Source organism: Pelobates fuscus, chromosome 4, assembly GCF_036172605.1.
Source record: "Pelobates fuscus isolate aPelFus1 chromosome 4, aPelFus1.pri, whole genome shotgun sequence".
Lineage (NCBI taxonomy): Eukaryota > Metazoa > Chordata > Amphibia > Anura > Pelobatidae > Pelobates > Pelobates fuscus.
Window position 1 is genome coordinate 371,622,140 of NC_086320.1, and position 18,338 is coordinate 371,640,477.

The 18,338-nt window shown below is 39.1% G+C and overlaps 1 protein-coding gene across 1 annotated transcript in view; it reads right to left on the reverse strand.

The window, feature by feature from the left end:
- Positions 1–18,338, reverse strand: part of OXSR1 (oxidative stress responsive kinase 1) — a 52,052-nt gene that overhangs the window by 8,581 nt on the left and 25,133 nt on the right. The window contains exons 2-9 of the mRNA XM_063452720.1: positions 15,757–15,869; positions 12,304–12,412; positions 10,017–10,160; positions 6,354–6,407; positions 5,320–5,429; positions 4,521–4,622; positions 2,053–2,186; positions 366–414 (exon numbers count right to left, since the gene is read on the reverse strand). Of these exons, the coding sequence (XP_063308790.1) occupies positions 366–414; positions 2,053–2,186; positions 4,521–4,622; positions 5,320–5,429; positions 6,354–6,407; positions 10,017–10,160; positions 12,304–12,412; positions 15,757–15,869 (815 nt within the window). The remainder of the gene's footprint in view (positions 1–365; positions 415–2,052; positions 2,187–4,520; positions 4,623–5,319; positions 5,430–6,353; positions 6,408–10,016; positions 10,161–12,303; positions 12,413–15,756; positions 15,870–18,338) is intronic.

An 18,338-nucleotide genomic window follows, 5' to 3' on the forward strand; every position in this document is an offset into this window, starting at 1 on the left:
GCTAAACAGGATTTCACACTGGCTCATGTTAACTCACATAGAACCATATGATTGTGACAGCAGATAAAAAACGAATGGCTTATCCAGTTTATCCATGGTCTAACCGGGAACACTTTATTATCATGGTTGTTTCCTATCCCTGAAATCAATGTGTCTTTCCTGATCACCTCCACTGTATTATTCTCCACTCTCCCACCTCTGCTAGAAGACTATCTGGGCATCGGTTCATGGGAAAAAACAAAAAAAATGTTGTCTCTTATTTCTCCCTGTTCTATTTAGTTCTGTTTATGTTCTCGTGATTCCGTTACGACCTTTCTAGAGAACTAAAAGCATCTCAGACACATCATGTTGGACATTTTACTTACCTTGGCTTTCTGGAAGAACTTGTGTTTCAAAAGCTCTGCTGCTGTTGGTCTGTAGAAAGAAAGCAGATGGTTCTGTATATTAAGGATCCATTTATAGAAATGGCCCTATACATAGCATGTGTCTGTGAACACTTTCCAAAGCTGGCCAATGCCTGAAGATTGGAAAGTGGGGAGAGACCGGATTCTATATTAAACCAGTATCGGTGCAGACAATAAGGATTTCAACATTTGTAAAAAAAAAAAAAAAAAAAAATCAACAAACATTTATTTAAATTATGTTCTATTCAACCACAATCCACAATAAGAGAAAAACGTTACTAATTGCCAGTGGGTTCAGTCCTGATTTATAGCAAAAATGACAAACTACAATCGGGGTTATCTGCAAAGCGTACATTTTAGGAAATTCAAAGCAAATTCAACATTTTATGCCCAAATATACAAATTATAGAAATTCTTCAAGTCAGTGGTTTTATTACTAGTTTGTTTTTGTAAAAAAACTTGACTTATTTTGAATTCCTGACAATTAACACTTTCATGAATAATCTTATAGATTTAATGCATATATCGCGTATATTCTCTAAAGTATAAATGGTCAGGAACGCAAAAAGGCAAATTAATTGATATCTGCTCTGTTGTACGTTGTGTATTAATGTCACGGTGTCTCCTTTTGCAGTCCGTGCATACATTTTATAGATATGAATTGTGCAAATTTTTGTACTGAAAACCCCCAACTCGGCTTATACTCAAGTCAATTGTCTGTATTATGGCAATTTACATTGCCATAATACAGACAATGGGGCTGTGTAGGAGGGGGGGCTGGCAGAGCTTTTACTTACTTCTCCTGCAGCTCCTGTCAGCTTCCTCCGCCTTCGCGCCGGTCCGTTCAGCACCTCTGTCAGCTCCCAGTGTAAGTCTCGCGAGAGCCGCGGGGTCACAGTGCAGCTGCGAGACTTACACTGGGACTTACACTGGGAGCTGCACGGACCGGCGCGGGGGAGAAGGGAGCTGACAGGAGCTGCAGGAGAGGTAAGTAACAGCTCTGCCAGCCCCCCTCCTACACAGCCCATCCACTGGACCACCAGGGAGTGAGAGCCCCCCTCCCTGCCATGTATCAAGCAGTGAGGGGGGACGAAAAAAAAAAAATTAAAAAAAAAAAAAATTAAATAAAATAAAAAAATAATTAAAAAATAATAAAATTGCCCACCCCCCACCAAGGCTCTGCAACACACACACAGCACTCATACACACACATTGCATTCATACACACACACTGCATTCATTATATACACACACTGTAAATAAATATTCAATTAATATAATTTCTTTAGGATTTAATTTTATTTAGAAATTTACCAGTAGCTGCTGCATTTCCCACCCTAGTCTTATACTCGAGTCAATACGTTTTCCCATTTTTGGGGGGTAAAATTAGGGGCCTCGGCTTATACTCGAGTATATACGGTATACGTGAGAACAAAGACTATCCTGCTTTCGATATTTACAATCCTCAGTTAACGTATAAATACAAATGAGCCCTTAGACAGTGGTCTACATGTGTTAAGTTGCTAATTACAGTTATTGCTATAACATGGTTATAGATCTTTCTAGATTTAATTTCCTGCCTGGACGATAAGCTGGTATTTGGGCGAGGTGAAGTCATGGACACGTGACAGGCAGGATGCAGTCTTACCTCTTCTCTGGGTCTTTCTGAAGGCACGAAGAGATCATCTTCCTGAAGGATTTGCCATATTTTTTCAGCATTTCTTTATCTTGCACACCCGTCTCCAGAGTCGGTGGATCGTTTTGTAGAGTTAACATTAAAACCTGCAACAATTGTAGCGAGATGATTTCTTTTACCATTTTTCATGTTTTTGAATTTACTAAATATTTTCAATAAAAATCGATACATTGGAAAGAAGGAAACAAATAAAAATAAATAAAAACAACTTTAACAAGCACTTTGCCAGACAATCATTCAAGAGCAGCACAAATCCAGAAATGTCTTGACTATGGGTGACTATCACTTATTGCAACTACCAAGTCACCAGCAGGAGACCAGCAAGTGGCACAGATCTCTATCCTGTTCTAGAACACCATGTGCTACTGCTGGCATAGGGGAATTCTAGAATATCATGGTCCCTTCTCCAGATAAAGGGATGGCTACATTGGACTCTAAATAAAAAATGACCGTGCAGCTTTCTGTATTGATTTTATTGCCTAGAGCATGGGTCGTCAACCTGGTCCCTACCGCCCACTAGTGGGCGTTTCAGGATTCCAGGTGGGCGGTAGGGATTTTAAATTTTTTTTTTTATAAATTGGGCAGGCGGGCGGGCGCGAGCCGGCGGTACCACTGTGACTGGGTACCGCCATCACCACTTGCGGCCCCGGCGGCAAACCGCCGGGGCCGCATATGGAGGGGTCCATCGGGTGGCCCATGCTGTCAGGGCCACCCGATGGATGTGGATTGTGAGGGGGCCCGGTCAGCGCTGGGCGCTTTAACAGCGCGACCGGGCCCCCTGTGATGACATCAAATCTGCTGGAAGGAAGTGATTCCCCGGTCACTCCTCCCAGCATACAGAGAGCCGCGCGGGAGGAAGGAGGAGGAGGGAGTCAGAGTTGGAACTCTGACTCCCATGCACCTGAGCCACCACTGGACCCCAGGGAAAGTCACCCTCCTGCACCTTAAAGGTAGGAAACAGGAGGGTGACTTAAATATAATGTGTGTTTGTTTGTGTATGTGTCTTTGTATGTATGTCTTGTGTGTGTCTTATGTAAGTGTCTTGTGTGTGTATGTCTGTATACATGTGTCTTGTCTTTGTATGTATGTCTTGTGTGTGTCTTATGTGTGTGTGTATGTCTGTATATATGTGTGTCTTGTCTCTGTATGTATGTCTTGTGTGTGTCTTATGTATGTGTCTTGTGTGTATGTCTGTATACATGTGTCTTGTGTTTGTATGTATGTCTTGTGTGTGTGTCTGTATGTGTGTCTTATGTATGTGTCTTGTGTGTGTGTGTATGTCTGTATATATGTGTGTCTTGTCTTTGTATGTATGTCCTGTGTGTGTCTTGTGTGTGTGTGTATGTCTGTATACATGTGTCTTGTCTTTGTATGTATGTCTTGTTTGTGTCTGTGTGTATGTCTGTATATATGTGTGTCTTGTCTTTGTATGTATGTTGTGTGTGTGTCTTTGTATGCATGTCTTGTGTGTGTCTTTGTATGCATGTCTTGTGTGTGTGTTTGTATGTATGTTTTGTGTGTGTGTGTGTGTCTTTGTATGTATGTCTTGTGTGTGTGTGTCTTTGTATGTATGTCTTGTGTGTGTGTCTTTGTATGTATGTCTTTGTGTGTGTGTGTCTTTGTATGTATGTCTTTGTGTGTGTGTGTCTTTGTATGTATGTCTTTGTATGTGTCGTGTGTGTGTATGTATGTGTCGTGTGTGTGTCTGTCTGTATGTATGTGTGTCTGTTTCTTGTGTCTGTCTGTATGTGTATGTGTCTTTGTATGTATGTCTTTGTGTGTGTGTGTGTGTGTGTGTGTGTGTGCCTGTCTGTCTGTATGTCTGTATGTGTGTCTGTATGTATGTGTGCCAGTCTGTTATAGTGGGATACCTAGCTCAGCCTTCCTACTGGGCATTGCTATAAGGAAGGTTAAAAAAAAGGGGGAAAAAAGGTGGGGAGGGGAATTGAGGAGGGAGAAGAGGGGAGCTGACGCACAGATGAGAAATCATATTATGCGCAAACAGAGAAGTCGTCTGAATATCACCGAAAGAGGAGACCTTCGTTTGTTCCTTACAACCTCAAGGATCTCATTAATCACTAGTAAAGGTAATTTCAATTTACTTTATTGTTTTCTCATTAAACTTTTTATAAAGTTAAAAACATTATAAACATGCATTAATTGCAAATAAAAAGATAAATGTACGTACATTTATTTTTTTTAAAACACCCTCCTTTCGAAAAAAATATTCCGCACTTGCGCGAAAACTGGTGGGCGGTAAGGAAATTTTTTCAACCAAAAAGATGCATTAGTGGGCGGTAGTTAGAAAAAGGTTGACTACCACTGGCCTAGAGTGATCCTTTAACGATGAGTAAATTACAGAGAAACTAAGCTACTTCATCATAAGATTCCAGACAATTAACCCGACATGTGTTGCTCACCTTCATTGGAGGATATTTGTGGTAGGGGGCTGCACCGGTGGCAAGTTCAATAGCGGTGATTCCAAAACTCCAAATGTCAGCTTTGAAGTCGTACCCTCGAACCTGCAAGATTTATTAACAAAGCAACAAACAGAGTTAGTCAGATATGAGAATTAAATGAAATAGCCTGGCTGCGTATTATTCACAATGCAAAAAGGATACGGGAATGACGATGATCTACTGGAGAACCTATAAGGGCACGGAATGTACAGGTGTTTGTCAAGAATCTAACTGCCAATGCCCAAAACTGCTAGCATTGCAACTGTTTATTTCCACAGTCTCATGGGGTTTAAAGCTGGTTACCCCACTCCAAAAAAACCCTGAAAAAACAGGTTTATGTAAAGGAGATTTTCGATTTCAATATAAAAACTCTTTCAGGGAGAAGCTTTTCTTTACAGAACATCAAAACAGCAGAGGCTACTTTGTTTCCGAAGAACACATTTATTGGAAGGCTGCACGGAGAGAATGAAATTTGTTTTCTTCCAATTTACAACCTGGCTATAGTAACTGCAGACTTGTGAATTGGTGTTCTCTTGTGCAGCCTCTTTCTGCTTGAGATTGGAGAGAAACAATGTCTTTATTGGCCTTGCCGTCTTTCTAAACCGAGGAGTAAGGTCAGGTATTATTTGTAAAGCAATAGGTTCTAGAACAGCGAGATCACCTTTAGATACAGTTTGTGACTCATTCCCAGACAAATATCACTGGCCATTGTTTGTCCAAGAACAAAATGCTCTTTGTTTGTCTTAAAGAGAAACTCTACCTGCTCCATGACCTCTGGGGCCATCCAGCAAGGCGTGCCCACAAATGTTTTCCGCACTTTATTCCTGGTGATGTCACCCCCTGTGGCAAGGAAAGCGCTAACGCCAAAATCTGTGAAAGCAAGAATGCGTGAGATTGTGAGGCTTGATTTTGTCCACATAAACAAATAAGAGGATATTTAAATAAATAAATATGTGATCTGCCTGTTATTTCAAAACGTCACACCATGCATTGTAAAGCAACAAGTGCAGATCACTTTTAAGACATCCTGGAAGGCAAGACTTTCTTTATATCTTTGAGGTTCAGTCACAGAATGGTTCGGGCTAGACGGGAAGTGGTTGCGGAGTTCAGATTTTATACATTGTTTGGGTCATTTTAGCATTTGTTCTAAATTTTATACACTAAACGATTATAATATTTTGTCACTTGGAAGTCAAGGTGTTCCATAAACACTGAATTTGAGTAAATTAAATCTGAACTACAAATTAGTAGATATGGAAAAAGTCTATATCCCAGCTAAAACATCACAGCTCTTTCATTTTAGCCCCAATTTTAAATTCCAGTTTTAATTTGCAGAAATTCTGTGTTTAGTGAATAAAATGAAGTATTTTGTAGTCTACTAAATCACCAACAATTGCAAAGTAGCTCTGCTAAGCTTTCCATAGTTTATTTGCAAAACCAGAAATAATTTCAGGCAATTATATCTCACATTTTTTTATATATTTACAAATGCCAAAATCCGTTCACATCATAGCAAACATTGTACATAACGAGGTACAATGATACAACATTGACCCATTGCTCCTGTGAATGCTTTCTAACTTGCTAGACACCAATAGCCACCAACATATAAAAACAGTACCCGTTTGTTTGACTTGCTCATTCCTGTTTATCAGTGTCTCCCAGCAGATCAGATTTGTATTATTGTTAGAATTCGCTTGGAATTTTTGAGAGCTTACACTTTAGCAAATAACACGGTGTTCTTTTTTGAGCTGCTGCTAGAAAGAGGTGTCAAAATCATTAAATATATTTTACCTGCGATCTGAACTGATCCGTCTTCACCCAGGAGAATATTTCCAGCCTTCACATCTCTGCGGGAAACAGGTTTGATGAAAGACAATCTAAATAATACAAATATCTGCAACAGGGAGATTAGCTTAATTTCATGAAGTGGTTCTGGGACATATAACAATATTTTCATAAATTAAAGGGACACTATAGGCACCCAGATCACTTTATCTCTCATTGATCCCCTTAGTAAAGCAATGTAAAAAATTGCAGGTTTAGAGAAACTGCAATGTTTACATTGTAGTACTAAGACTGCCTCTAGTGGCTGTCTTTTAAACAGCCACTACGAGGGTGCTGGAATTGGGTAAGTGATTACAGGGGGTTTTAACCTTTATTTGGGCCGGGGATGCGAGGGGATGGGGGCAGAAGGCACATAAAGGGTTAAATACAATACAACTTTATATTCCTAACAGATTCTCTTTAATTAATTATATTACAGGGAAGAACAAGATGGGGGCAGAGAGGAACAGGATAGCTCTAGGCCGTATCAATGAAACCGCTTTTCTGAACATTGTAAACTGATAAAGATGATTGATGCTAGCTTAAGAGCTGCAGTTATTCGTAAAGCAATACATAGGTCATGGGTAATGTGTGGGCAACCTCTGGCATTCCTGATGTGGATTAAATCTCCCATAATTCTCTTACAACCATAACGCTGGCAAAGCATCAGGGAAGATCCCGAAGGTTGCCCACACCAACATACTTAATGCAATAAAATATGCAAAATATATTTCTTTAAAATAAATAAATAAAAACGTTGCAAGTCCTCTATTTTTTGCAAACTCTCGTAAATCTCAGCATGGCTCTGACTTATGGGCTTAGCAGAGGTTCATGTGAGCTGCAGGTCGGTTTTTGGCTTTCTACTAAAGAAACACAGGTATATGCACAATACATATAAATACATATATAATTCAAACCATTTGATACAGAGTTAGTAGTTGTGTACTATTTCACCTCAAACAACCTTTGTCTTATCTTCTAAATCCAAGCGCAAAATAAATCTTAAAAAATAAATGATTATTCAAAATCCAATCAATCCAACCAATATGGCAGTCCCAGTCGGTCTTGGATTTTTTAAAGGAGAAGACATATCGACTCATAAAACAAACACATCCTCGGATGATCGGAGTTAACAGAATTGATAACCAATGACGTTTAGAGGAAAATACAGCTGCTATATTGCCCAGAGCACGTGCCTTGCAAAGACTTCTCATTGACCTGTGATTCGACAGCCACAGAAAGTCTGGGCAGGATTAGAAGGGGAGAGCTTGCAAAGGTTGCAGGCAAGAGATCTACAGCTTTTGCACGCTGTTTCAGATACAACCCCAATGAAAAAAATGCAGAATTAAATGTGTGCATGTTTTCATCGAGGGAAGATCTACTGAACAATGTGAGGAGTGATGTGTCCCTTTAAGAAATGATACAGACATTATGAAGGAGGACACGTCTTGGCAAGCACTAACCTTTCCATTTTACACCAGGCTGGTTTCTGGTCACCTGCTCTACTGCACAGTACATTAATACATTACTTGGGCTTTTAAGGAAATGGCCCACAAACCACTGTGTAACACTTTATATAAATCATGTTCTTCATCGACTCGGAAAACACAAACCAGACGCGTAACACATTGGTTCGTCGGGTTGTGATAATGCACACAGCAGGATCTGCCGCTCTTACAAACATTGCATTCTAAAAGGAACAGCATGGCTTCCAATATATCGCTGGTGTAATACAGAATCCACACTAAACACTGCTCCCTACATCCCATCTTGTACAGCCCGTTACGATGATGGAACCACTGGAGGCTGCTACTGTCACTCACAGCCACCTACAGACCAGGAGAAGATGCCACTCGATGCTGGTAATACAAGATCCTTTCTCGATTTATTATTTGGTCTTCTTACTTTGCTGAAGTAATGACTCTATGAATATATTATTGGGTTTAGCTGCCTCTGAGGTTTCGGAATGAAAATCCCCAAAACTTCCTCTCCCTAATTTCAGGATGAAAATCCCCAAAACTTCCTCTCCCTAATTTCGGGATGAAAATCCCAAACACTTCCTCTCCCTAATTTCGGGATGAAAATCCCAAACACTTCCTCTCCCTAATTTCGGGATGAAAATCCCAAACACTTCCTCTCCCTAATTTCAGGATGAAAATCCCAAACACTTCCGCTCCCTGATTGTTGATGTTGTGTACGGATATATTTCTTTCCTTCATACGCATCTCCCAAATCTCTACCTGTTTTTTTAGCATTGTCTCATTTTAAGAAGGAGGGATTCCTTTAAAACCAAGGTTGTCGCAATTAACTATATCATCACTGACACAAAATTATTATTTCATCTTATTTTGCTTATCTCTGCCAACCTCCCTATTATTTGGGTACGAAATGAACGAAACATGAAGAACATTTCACACACATAAAGCACTTCAGAATATTTGTGACAGTTTATAAAAGTGCAGATTTCAACAGAACCTTTATAATTGTTGGGTAGAAACACTCAGGCACTCAGCCAGGCACTCAGCTTTTGCAGGCTGTATTTTCATATACACCCAAAGAAAACCCCTTCTGGTTGACTCAATCAGTGTTAAGCTGACAGAAGTGGATTTCACTTGCTGCATCACAGAATGAGTTTCTATATTATAATATGTTCCTGTATTATGATAAGCCTCCACATATCCCAACCTAGACTTACACCACCCTAACAAAAAAAACTTGATTCACACTTTCCATGGGTCACTATGCTCTTAACACACATTCGCCACAATCTGCAAACGAACATCATCGTTCTTTCAGACCTACAGCATCCATTAAAGAATCATTATGTTCATTTTCCATGTAAATACAGCAATGCTGGATGTGTATAGGAGAGTGTTTGAAAGCAATAACAATACTGGTATCAAACTCGCCAATCTGACTTGGATGAATATTAGAATTTCTTCATCACAAAGACGGTAACAATATGACAGATTGTGCCTTTTATCGCAAATCAATCAGTGTAATTACTACTAAAGGTTTTAGGCTCAGTTACAATGAATCGAGGAAAGTCAGCTGTAATTATATTAAACACACTGGGTGTTTCTTAAGGCTCTCTCACACCCACGAATGGATTTAACCTCGAGCACAGGTGTGTCAAAAATTCAGCTCCTGTTTGATATAATTCATTTCCGAGTATCATTTGAAGTGGTAAATTATATCATACCTCCCAATTTAACAGCGACACTCAATTTTAAACAAACATGATTTAAGAAGGATAATGACTGTATCCATGTAAACGACAAACTTGCTTTACCTTTGAGAGAGAGGACTATTTGAATAAAAACGCACAGTGTGAGAAACATTGATCATGCTGTTTGACTCTGCATTGCCTGTAGATACCAAACGGCTAGAGCAATGACAGGGTCACAGATAGACAAACTTGACGAGTGGATAGAATTTAGAAGAATGGCGGGACGGAAGTGCGATGAGATTTAGTAACCCCCCTTTCATAAAATACTCGCACCCCATCTAGTTTTATTGATGTGCAAATTACATACAACTAAAAACTACCCTGCCCCAAAAATAATATGGGAATTTTTTATATTTTACGTGTTTGAGTGAACAGAAACTGCAGTAGGTACTTCTGTACACACCTGTGGATCTGTCCATTTTTATGCAGGTACTCTAGCCCTTCCAGAACCTCTTTCAGCATGGTGGCAATGCTCGGCTCATCCAAAACCCCGTTCTTATGCTCTCCCTTTGCAACTATGTGTTTGATGATATCCAAGACGGAACCTGAGAAGATATGGAAGCAAAGGTTACAAACTTGTCTGAGGAGCAATAGTTAAACAGGTGCCATCGCTCTGCATATTGTCTAAAGCCTGCAAGAAACAAAACACAAATTAAAAAGGAACAATCTTGTAACTTGATATTGAAATATTTGAAATGTTTCTGATATTCTTTCTGAGAGAAAGTCTCATATCAATCAACTTATCTAAGCACAAGTGATACCACAGTGATAAAACTGCCCTTTGAGTGGCAGACATCAGAGGAAGAAGGTACTGTCCCTCCTCTGCCTGTACAAATATTTGTAATGTATGCATTGCATGCGCACACCATTCAAGTCTTAATTTTTCTTGTCAGACACCGTCACAGCTTTCTGAAAAGGTGGTGATCTCTGAGCAGGGAAGAACCACAGCATTTGCCAAATAATTTCAAAACAAAAGGTGGATCCTCAGATGTTTTACAACTGCAACTTGCCTGATGCTTAGACATTCTAAAGGCTGGCAAAGCATCATGGTAGCTGTAAATCTACAACATCTGGGGTCTACGATCTCAGCCCTGGTTTAGACTCTTCCCAGACTTATCGTGAGCTTTTGTGGTTATTGTGCTTAGCGTGCATTTATTATTAAGGTTTCTTTAATAATATCACTTACAAACAGTTAAAACAGCCTTAAAGACAGACATTAAAACCAGAAACGTGAGCAGAAGGATGTAGTATAGAAAGGCAGGGGAGTGAGGATCCCATTAATTTGCATGGCAGATATAAAAATAAAAAAAAATAAAAATAAAAAATACGGTGCCATAAAAATGATACATTTTATCATCTTGCGGATCGGATCTACGAAGGGAACAAACACAAGGTATTTAGCTATATATACTGCCAACAGCAATACAAACAATGGTTCGAAATTACACAATTTCCTGCCAACATAGCTCTTCATTAGGTAAGTGTCTGGTATTTTAGATCACAGATTATCCAAAGATTAACAAATCACTCCGACATTCCATGAATGAACTACATACGGCTTAATTATCACTGTGTGTGTTCTCTGTAAACCATCTAACTGCTAATTACACAGTCTAAGCCACATGGTCTTTCACTGAATGGAAAGGCAAAGAGAGTGCAGTTTAATACAAGATTTCTGTGGGTATAAAATAGCACTATTAGATAATTAAACAGGCATTTATAATTAGCATATATTTTTATATAGTGCTTTGTTCAGCAATGGGACCAAAATCAATCTAGCTCACATTAACTAGTGTTACTTATTTTGTCCACATTAGAAACAGGTGGAGCATTAACTAACTCAACTATCATCCTGGCTTTTCTTACTACAAGATATCCATAGGATATGGAGTCTACACACAGAGCATATTTTATTACATAATAAACCGTAGTGTTTGGCAGAAATGAAAAAACTTGGAATACCTTGTAACAGATATTACGCCACTATAACAGCAAAATAATGAAACACCATACTTGCAACACATACCAAATTTCCAAAAATTATTATAAACTGATAAAATACTAACATCACTCTCACATTACGCAAAACACAAGGTGTAGTATTGATACAACATTCACACTAAAAAATATTCCCCACTGTTCCAGAGTGCTCCATGGGCAAGTGACTGCCACATGAAATATATTCACATTACGTCCAGCCTGACTGAATGTTTCATTTACACCGATCAAATTTATAATGGCATGCATACACACACCAGCCAGACGCACAACATTTTCATCACACGTAAGACAATGAGAACAGGCACTAGAAATATTTTGCTGGCGCATGGGTGTGCCAGGATCAAGATATGATTTACAAGCTTGACTGGTTCGGAAAATGTAGGCGATTCCCCATAAAACCATAAATGGATAAATTTACACCCTACAGCTAAAGCATTAAAACGTGGGCTGTGAGTATCACACAGACAACACGTTTGTATTATTCCATCACTTCTCATCAGATCAGATATGGATTTGTGATATGATTACCCACGTGCTCCTGACCCTGACGTATTACTTGCATATTCTTTTCCTCCATCGTGCAGTGGATGATAATCAACAAAGTCATTCTAATCGATCACATGTGGGCCTGGGTGGACAGCCCAGTTCTTGGCTAAGCCAATTAACAGAGCGCTAACCAACGCTTACCTCCACTTAACAACTTCATCACAAGCCACAGCTCATCCTTCACCACAAACGAGGTATAGTAGGAGACAATGTTGGGGTGATGGCACTGACTCATTGCCTGGATTTCTTTCTGATGAAATTGAATGAAAAAGATAGAGAAATTGAAAACCGTTAAAAGAGACGCCAATATTCTGAATAAAACAAATCAGGCTTGATAATCTTTTTGTGATGCCGTGTATTTTTGTATTTCATGTCAATTAAGCTTAGCCAAAAAACAGCAACAATTAAAAAAAAAAGTTTCAATCATTCTTTTAGCAAAATGTAAATCTTCCGAAGAATCCTGTAGCACATAATTAGCCGGTGACCTACAGGGAGAGCAAGAGTCCTGCTCCCAGGGCACAGATCAAGATACGGGCAGCTTTTAATAGAAAATGCTAAAGTGAAGCTTCCTTAGTATCTTGGTGGCAAAGAGACCATTTCAACATTTTGAAAAAAAATAAAAAAAATAAAAGACTCCTTACACCATAACATTGCCATGAGCTACAGAGGTTTTGATGATGACAGTGAACCATTTAAATCCCACTGCTGCAATATAAATTGCACATTTTACTTGGCCTGGTCCATTGCTGCACTCAATCAGAAGATTTTGAAGTGGTGATAGTGCATGCAGTCTGTATGTGAAATGCTGGCTATATGGAGATAGACCCCTCTACATATTTTGAAACTCTCCACTTCCAGCAGCGTCATTGAGGCGTCATTAGCCAGACCGGAAGTCCTAATGTTAATTTTGTGCAAAATTGGTGTCAGAGCAGCACACACAGCATTCTGGCACAAGACAGCCAATGGCAGCGTGGCCAGCTCCTCCCCGGCCTCCATAAACTAGGGGAAGAGACATCAACAGAGAAAGACTGGGCTGAGAGAGCATTTGGCTTCAGCGCTGGAACCGAGGTACGTTTTAGCCTTTTATTTAAGTATTGGGAGGGCAGAAAAGCTGGGAGGGGGGTCCTCCAACCAAAACACTGCATTTTGGTTGGAGTAAAAATGGACAAAAAAATAATAATAATTACTTCCCCTAAAATGAGCAAATTCAGATCCATAGGCATTTATACAAATGTAATCGCATGTAATCGTTTATTCTAAAAAAAAAAAAAAAAATGTAAATCAAGTATGATCCTAGTTTTGCTTTAAACAAACCTTTCTCTTCCCTTTACCTGCAATAAAGTTCCAAATCTATCTGTAGAGTAATCCAAGGCCAGGCAGTGATGGGGTTAATCACACGGCACACATCGAAACACAATAGAAATGATAATTCAGCGGTTTGATCAGAGGCTGTAAACAATGAGTGCCAGCACTAAATCACCAGGCGCTACGAATTATACAAAGTGATCAGATTCCATAGGGATTGATGTAGGCTGCATGCTAAACACAGGTGGTGGGGGAGCAGGGGTACGCTGGCTATCTGTAGTACAAAAAGCAGCAGAGCCCCCCTTCCTATGCAACAGCAAGTTTTAGACTATGTACAATAAAACATAGATATAAAAAACCTTATTATAAAGGAGTGAGTGGATCGCAGTTAGCTCGGTTTCAGTAAATCAAACGTTGCGGTCTCAGAGTATCAGCCCAGTTGTACAAACAGCAGCCTCCACCAGGAAAGAGTGTTGGAACATTTGACAACGAATAGTATCAAGATATCTCAGACTCCTTGTACAAGTTATAGTGCAAGAAGCTCTCTGACACTAGTCTAATAGCAATTAAATAGCTGCATGGATTTGCACAAAATCACAGGAACTAAATTCTCCTAACCCCCGAACTGAACTTGCCCGTAAAAAAAACTTGTATATTAAGGAAACACAGTATGTATATACAAGAACTTGTATGTTTTGTAAACACAGTATGTATTCAGTAGGTTAGTCAAACTACGCAGGCTCCCTCCAATCGGTGAATCTGCCAGAGAGGCAGGTTTTGTTTTATGCCAAAGATCTGGAGTAAGGAGTAAAACTGGTGAAAATCCGTCAATTCGCTATCTTTTTTCTGTTTCCTGGAATTCCATCTGGGATCTGGTTACCAGCTGGTTCCTGCTCAAATCACATGATTCCTGATAGGTTATCATGACAACCGAGTGTCCAAAATATGCCTATGGGATGTGTGAATTCCTGGCACAGGAGTGTAATAATTCAGCCATGATCCTCCGCAGCTTTAAACAAAGATGTCGTGTCAGACCGCTCAAATGCCGCCCATAAAAGGTTTGCATAGGGAACCTGCATTTATTATGATGCCAGCTACATTTATAGCCATTATAAATACATTTGTGTTCTAAATTTGGCTCTGCAAGGAAAGGGTTTGGCTGGGAGCTTGCCAGTTCCTCATACATTCGAGATGGTCAAAGCATGATTCAGATCCAAAGCATTCCCATATCCTGAATATATGGATTTTTTTTTCTGCTTGGTTTATGGCCAGACAGGTCTTAGCCTAACGAGATGTTAATCCATAATTAAATATCAATATTTAATGAATACTATAGGATTTCTCTCTCCTACTACATCACAAGGCTAGTACTGCATGCACTGAGACTAGTTAAGCACACAGCTGCTGTGAGGAGAAGAAATACCTTAAAAATTATTGCAAAAACTGGCTTAATGTACATGCTCAAAACTGTATAGTTTACAAGAAAACAAATATCCCACACAAATGAAAGTGTGCTGCTGCATTTCAAAGGATCTGATCAGCAGGTGAGTGCACAAAATCATTGATTTCAAACTCGCAGAGGGATCCGTACTGCAGCTCGGTTACACACAAAGTAGCCACAACCGAAATCCCATTCATTAAAATAAAAGAAAATGGAAACTGGGCAAGCTTGTCAATTATCCAGATACAGACTGAGATAACACTGGGTGTTTGGTTTAAAGTGAGACTCTGAAATGGCAGATCAGATTCCGGTAAACACCTGGGAAAAAAATAATAGTCATAGCTTATAACACTGTCCCATCGTTCTCTGCTTTCTCTATTCACTGGGTGAAGTCTGCCAATCAAATGCTGTATATTACTAAGTCATTTAAACTGTACAATATGAGTGTGTGTCATTATTGCATCCACCCATGTGCTTCAGGAAGGTGGGGACACATTTTCAGTCCCTGACTTCAGAAGAATAGGTCGTCTCACGTAAAACCTCAGCAGTGAACAGAGAAATGGAAAGAAGTTAGCACTAAACTTGGTGTCAAGGCATTGATCAATATTGGTACCAAATTTCTATAAAAATAACCAGAGTAGCGAGGTCTATCTATTTAAAGATTATTTGTCCCAAAATTGTTGTGATTTTTTAATATAATGCATAAGCACACGGGTCCCCCTTGTTACGCAAGATACAGACCATAGCATAAACATATACATATACATAACGCAAAACATGATAAATGGTTCGTGGAGGAGTGGACTTATGGGAAGGAAGGAGTAATGCTACATTGCCATCATTATTACCAGTAGTTCGTCCATGCTGGTCTGACATTTTTCAAGGTTAATCCTCTTGATTGCCACCTTCTCCTTCTTGGGAGCGCAGTAAGCAGCTTGTACCACAGCCGTTGCTCCGCTTCCTGCAAAATAAATAAAAACACATTGCATGAGGTCCGAGAGTTACAGAATTTTAATGATCAGATTTACATATGATCCTAATCTGCCCAGACTGAATGGCACGGGGCGGAAAAAATAACAATATAACCTAGCTCTGACAGTAAACACATAATGTAGAAACATGCAATAATATTAATTTTTAGAGGATTCTAGTAAAATAGTAATTAGTAGACCGGCCATTAAATACATTTTTCACCTGGCAGAGAATGATGGGATATGTAGTCTAATAGGTGAAGGGATGAGGTTGGACACACTTGATCCGGAAAATGTTGACATGTGACAGAAATAACTAGAATGGGTATTAAAAGGTATTAAAGGAGCAACATGGTATCAATTCTAGTTTGGTGGCAACGTCCCCTTCAAAGTCTTAGTAAATTAACTGTGGATTTGCTTTACGGTTTCATTTAGAATTCGGATTTACTAATGATAGAAATTCTTCAATTGTCTCAAGGTGACTAGCAGTGCGGTCAGTTGGAAATCATGCTGCCCCCTGCTACTGAGTTCAGGTACAGTATGGGCATAAAGTACTCCAATCTCGTGTTTATTGGGGAAACCTTTGGAGACAGGTAAAAAGAAGCTCCAATTTAGTTACACTGTCGGGGATAAAGAAAGCCTTTCTATACAATTCATTTAAAACCAATGAATAAAAATAAAAACAGCAATAATTTAATAGATCCACGTGTCTCGCCCTTGTAACCTACAAATTCCCTTAATGTTTTGATAAAAGTCAGTAAAAGCCTAATGTATTAAAACACACACAGTATTTACTAAAGTGAGAATTCAAGGTGAATTTCAAATTTAAGGTCAAAATACACAAACGGAAAAAATCTCTAAGCCAGCTCTGGTTGCCATGCGGCTACTCTATCCAGTTATGTGTAAATAGTAATATTATGTAATTCATTATTACAGGATACACCAGAACTCATTTCTAAAAATATACCAATAAATTCCTTTCCCGGGAAAAGTATAGAGAAGAGAGAAGTTTAAAATCGTCAAAGCTGCAGGTGCCAGGGTGGCCTCCTGATAAGTATACATTATAGTCTGTACATTGAGCTGGCCCCCCCAAAAATCATCGAAAGATACCTACCTAGACATAGCATGTATAATACAGTTATCTGCAGAGCTTTATATCTATAAACCTTTTCAGGTCACGGACTGTGAGACCCACTCGTTATATGCGCGTTCCGTAGAAAGGGGCAGACTAGTTACTCTGATAAGATGGTTTCTATAGTAACTGAATTTAAATAGAACTTTATTTTACGCCTAATTAGAGCTTGGGAAGATAGTTAACAAGGGCAGCTTTACAAATAGCAGCTTTGTTAATAAAGACATATCGTTAAAGGGGAAAAAACAAAAAAACAAAACAGGGGTTATTTACTAAACATATTATAGTGAAATGAAAACGGAATTGAAACATTCAGGGTAAAAACACTGACTGCAGTAGATTTTGATTCTTTTTTTCCAAATTAGTTATGGTTTTCTAAATTTGGATTTAGTTTTCATGACGCTATAATTCAGAGTTTAGTGAATAAGCCCCACCATATATAACTTTGCAAAAGGATAACATGCTTCTGCACAAATTGTTATTCTCAAATGTTATTAAACTTAACATGAAGGAGAATATTAAAGGGACAATAAGCACCAAAACAATTCTAGCTTAACAAACTAGTTTTGGTGTCTAGGTCAGGTCCTGCACTTTTTTTATGCTACCCTAGCCACACTGCCCCTGGCTGAGTAGAACACGCTCTTCCTACACATTTCCTGTAAATGTGTAAACTTCCATTATTGCACATTCTGTTTAATTTAGAATTTCTTATCATCTGCTCGGTTAATAGCTTGCTAGTCGCTGCAGGATCCTCCTGTGTGTGATTAACGTTCAATTTACAGAGATAAAGACTTCTAAAATAAAGGCATTGTTCTGTAACATCTGAGTGAAAATGAAACCATTTTGTTTCCATTCAGGCTGTGTGAGTGACAGACAGGGGAGGTGTGGCTAAGGCTGCATAAACAGTGATTTAGCTCCTAAATGGCAGAGAATTGAGCAGTGAGACTGCAGGGGCATTATCTATACACCAACACTGCTTTATTAAGCTAAAGTTGGTTTTGATGCTTAGAGTATCCCTTTAATCAATATGATTATTTACTAAACTGCGTAAATGTAGAGATGTCAAAATGGAAAACTAATGCCAAAATTGTTGAATTGACAAACAATGGATACGTTTGGAAATCATTTCTTTAATTCTGGATTTTGTCATTCCTGCCAATTGATAAGGTATCAATTCTACACTAATTAACTGCTTTCACAAAATGTGGCCAGGATAGCAGACCATCACTTACCGAGGACTAAATATCATTAGACTGAGCATACTATGCCTCGCTGCCTCAGCGGCTGTCACAGACGTCTAGGGTTGGATAAATTTGTACTGATAATA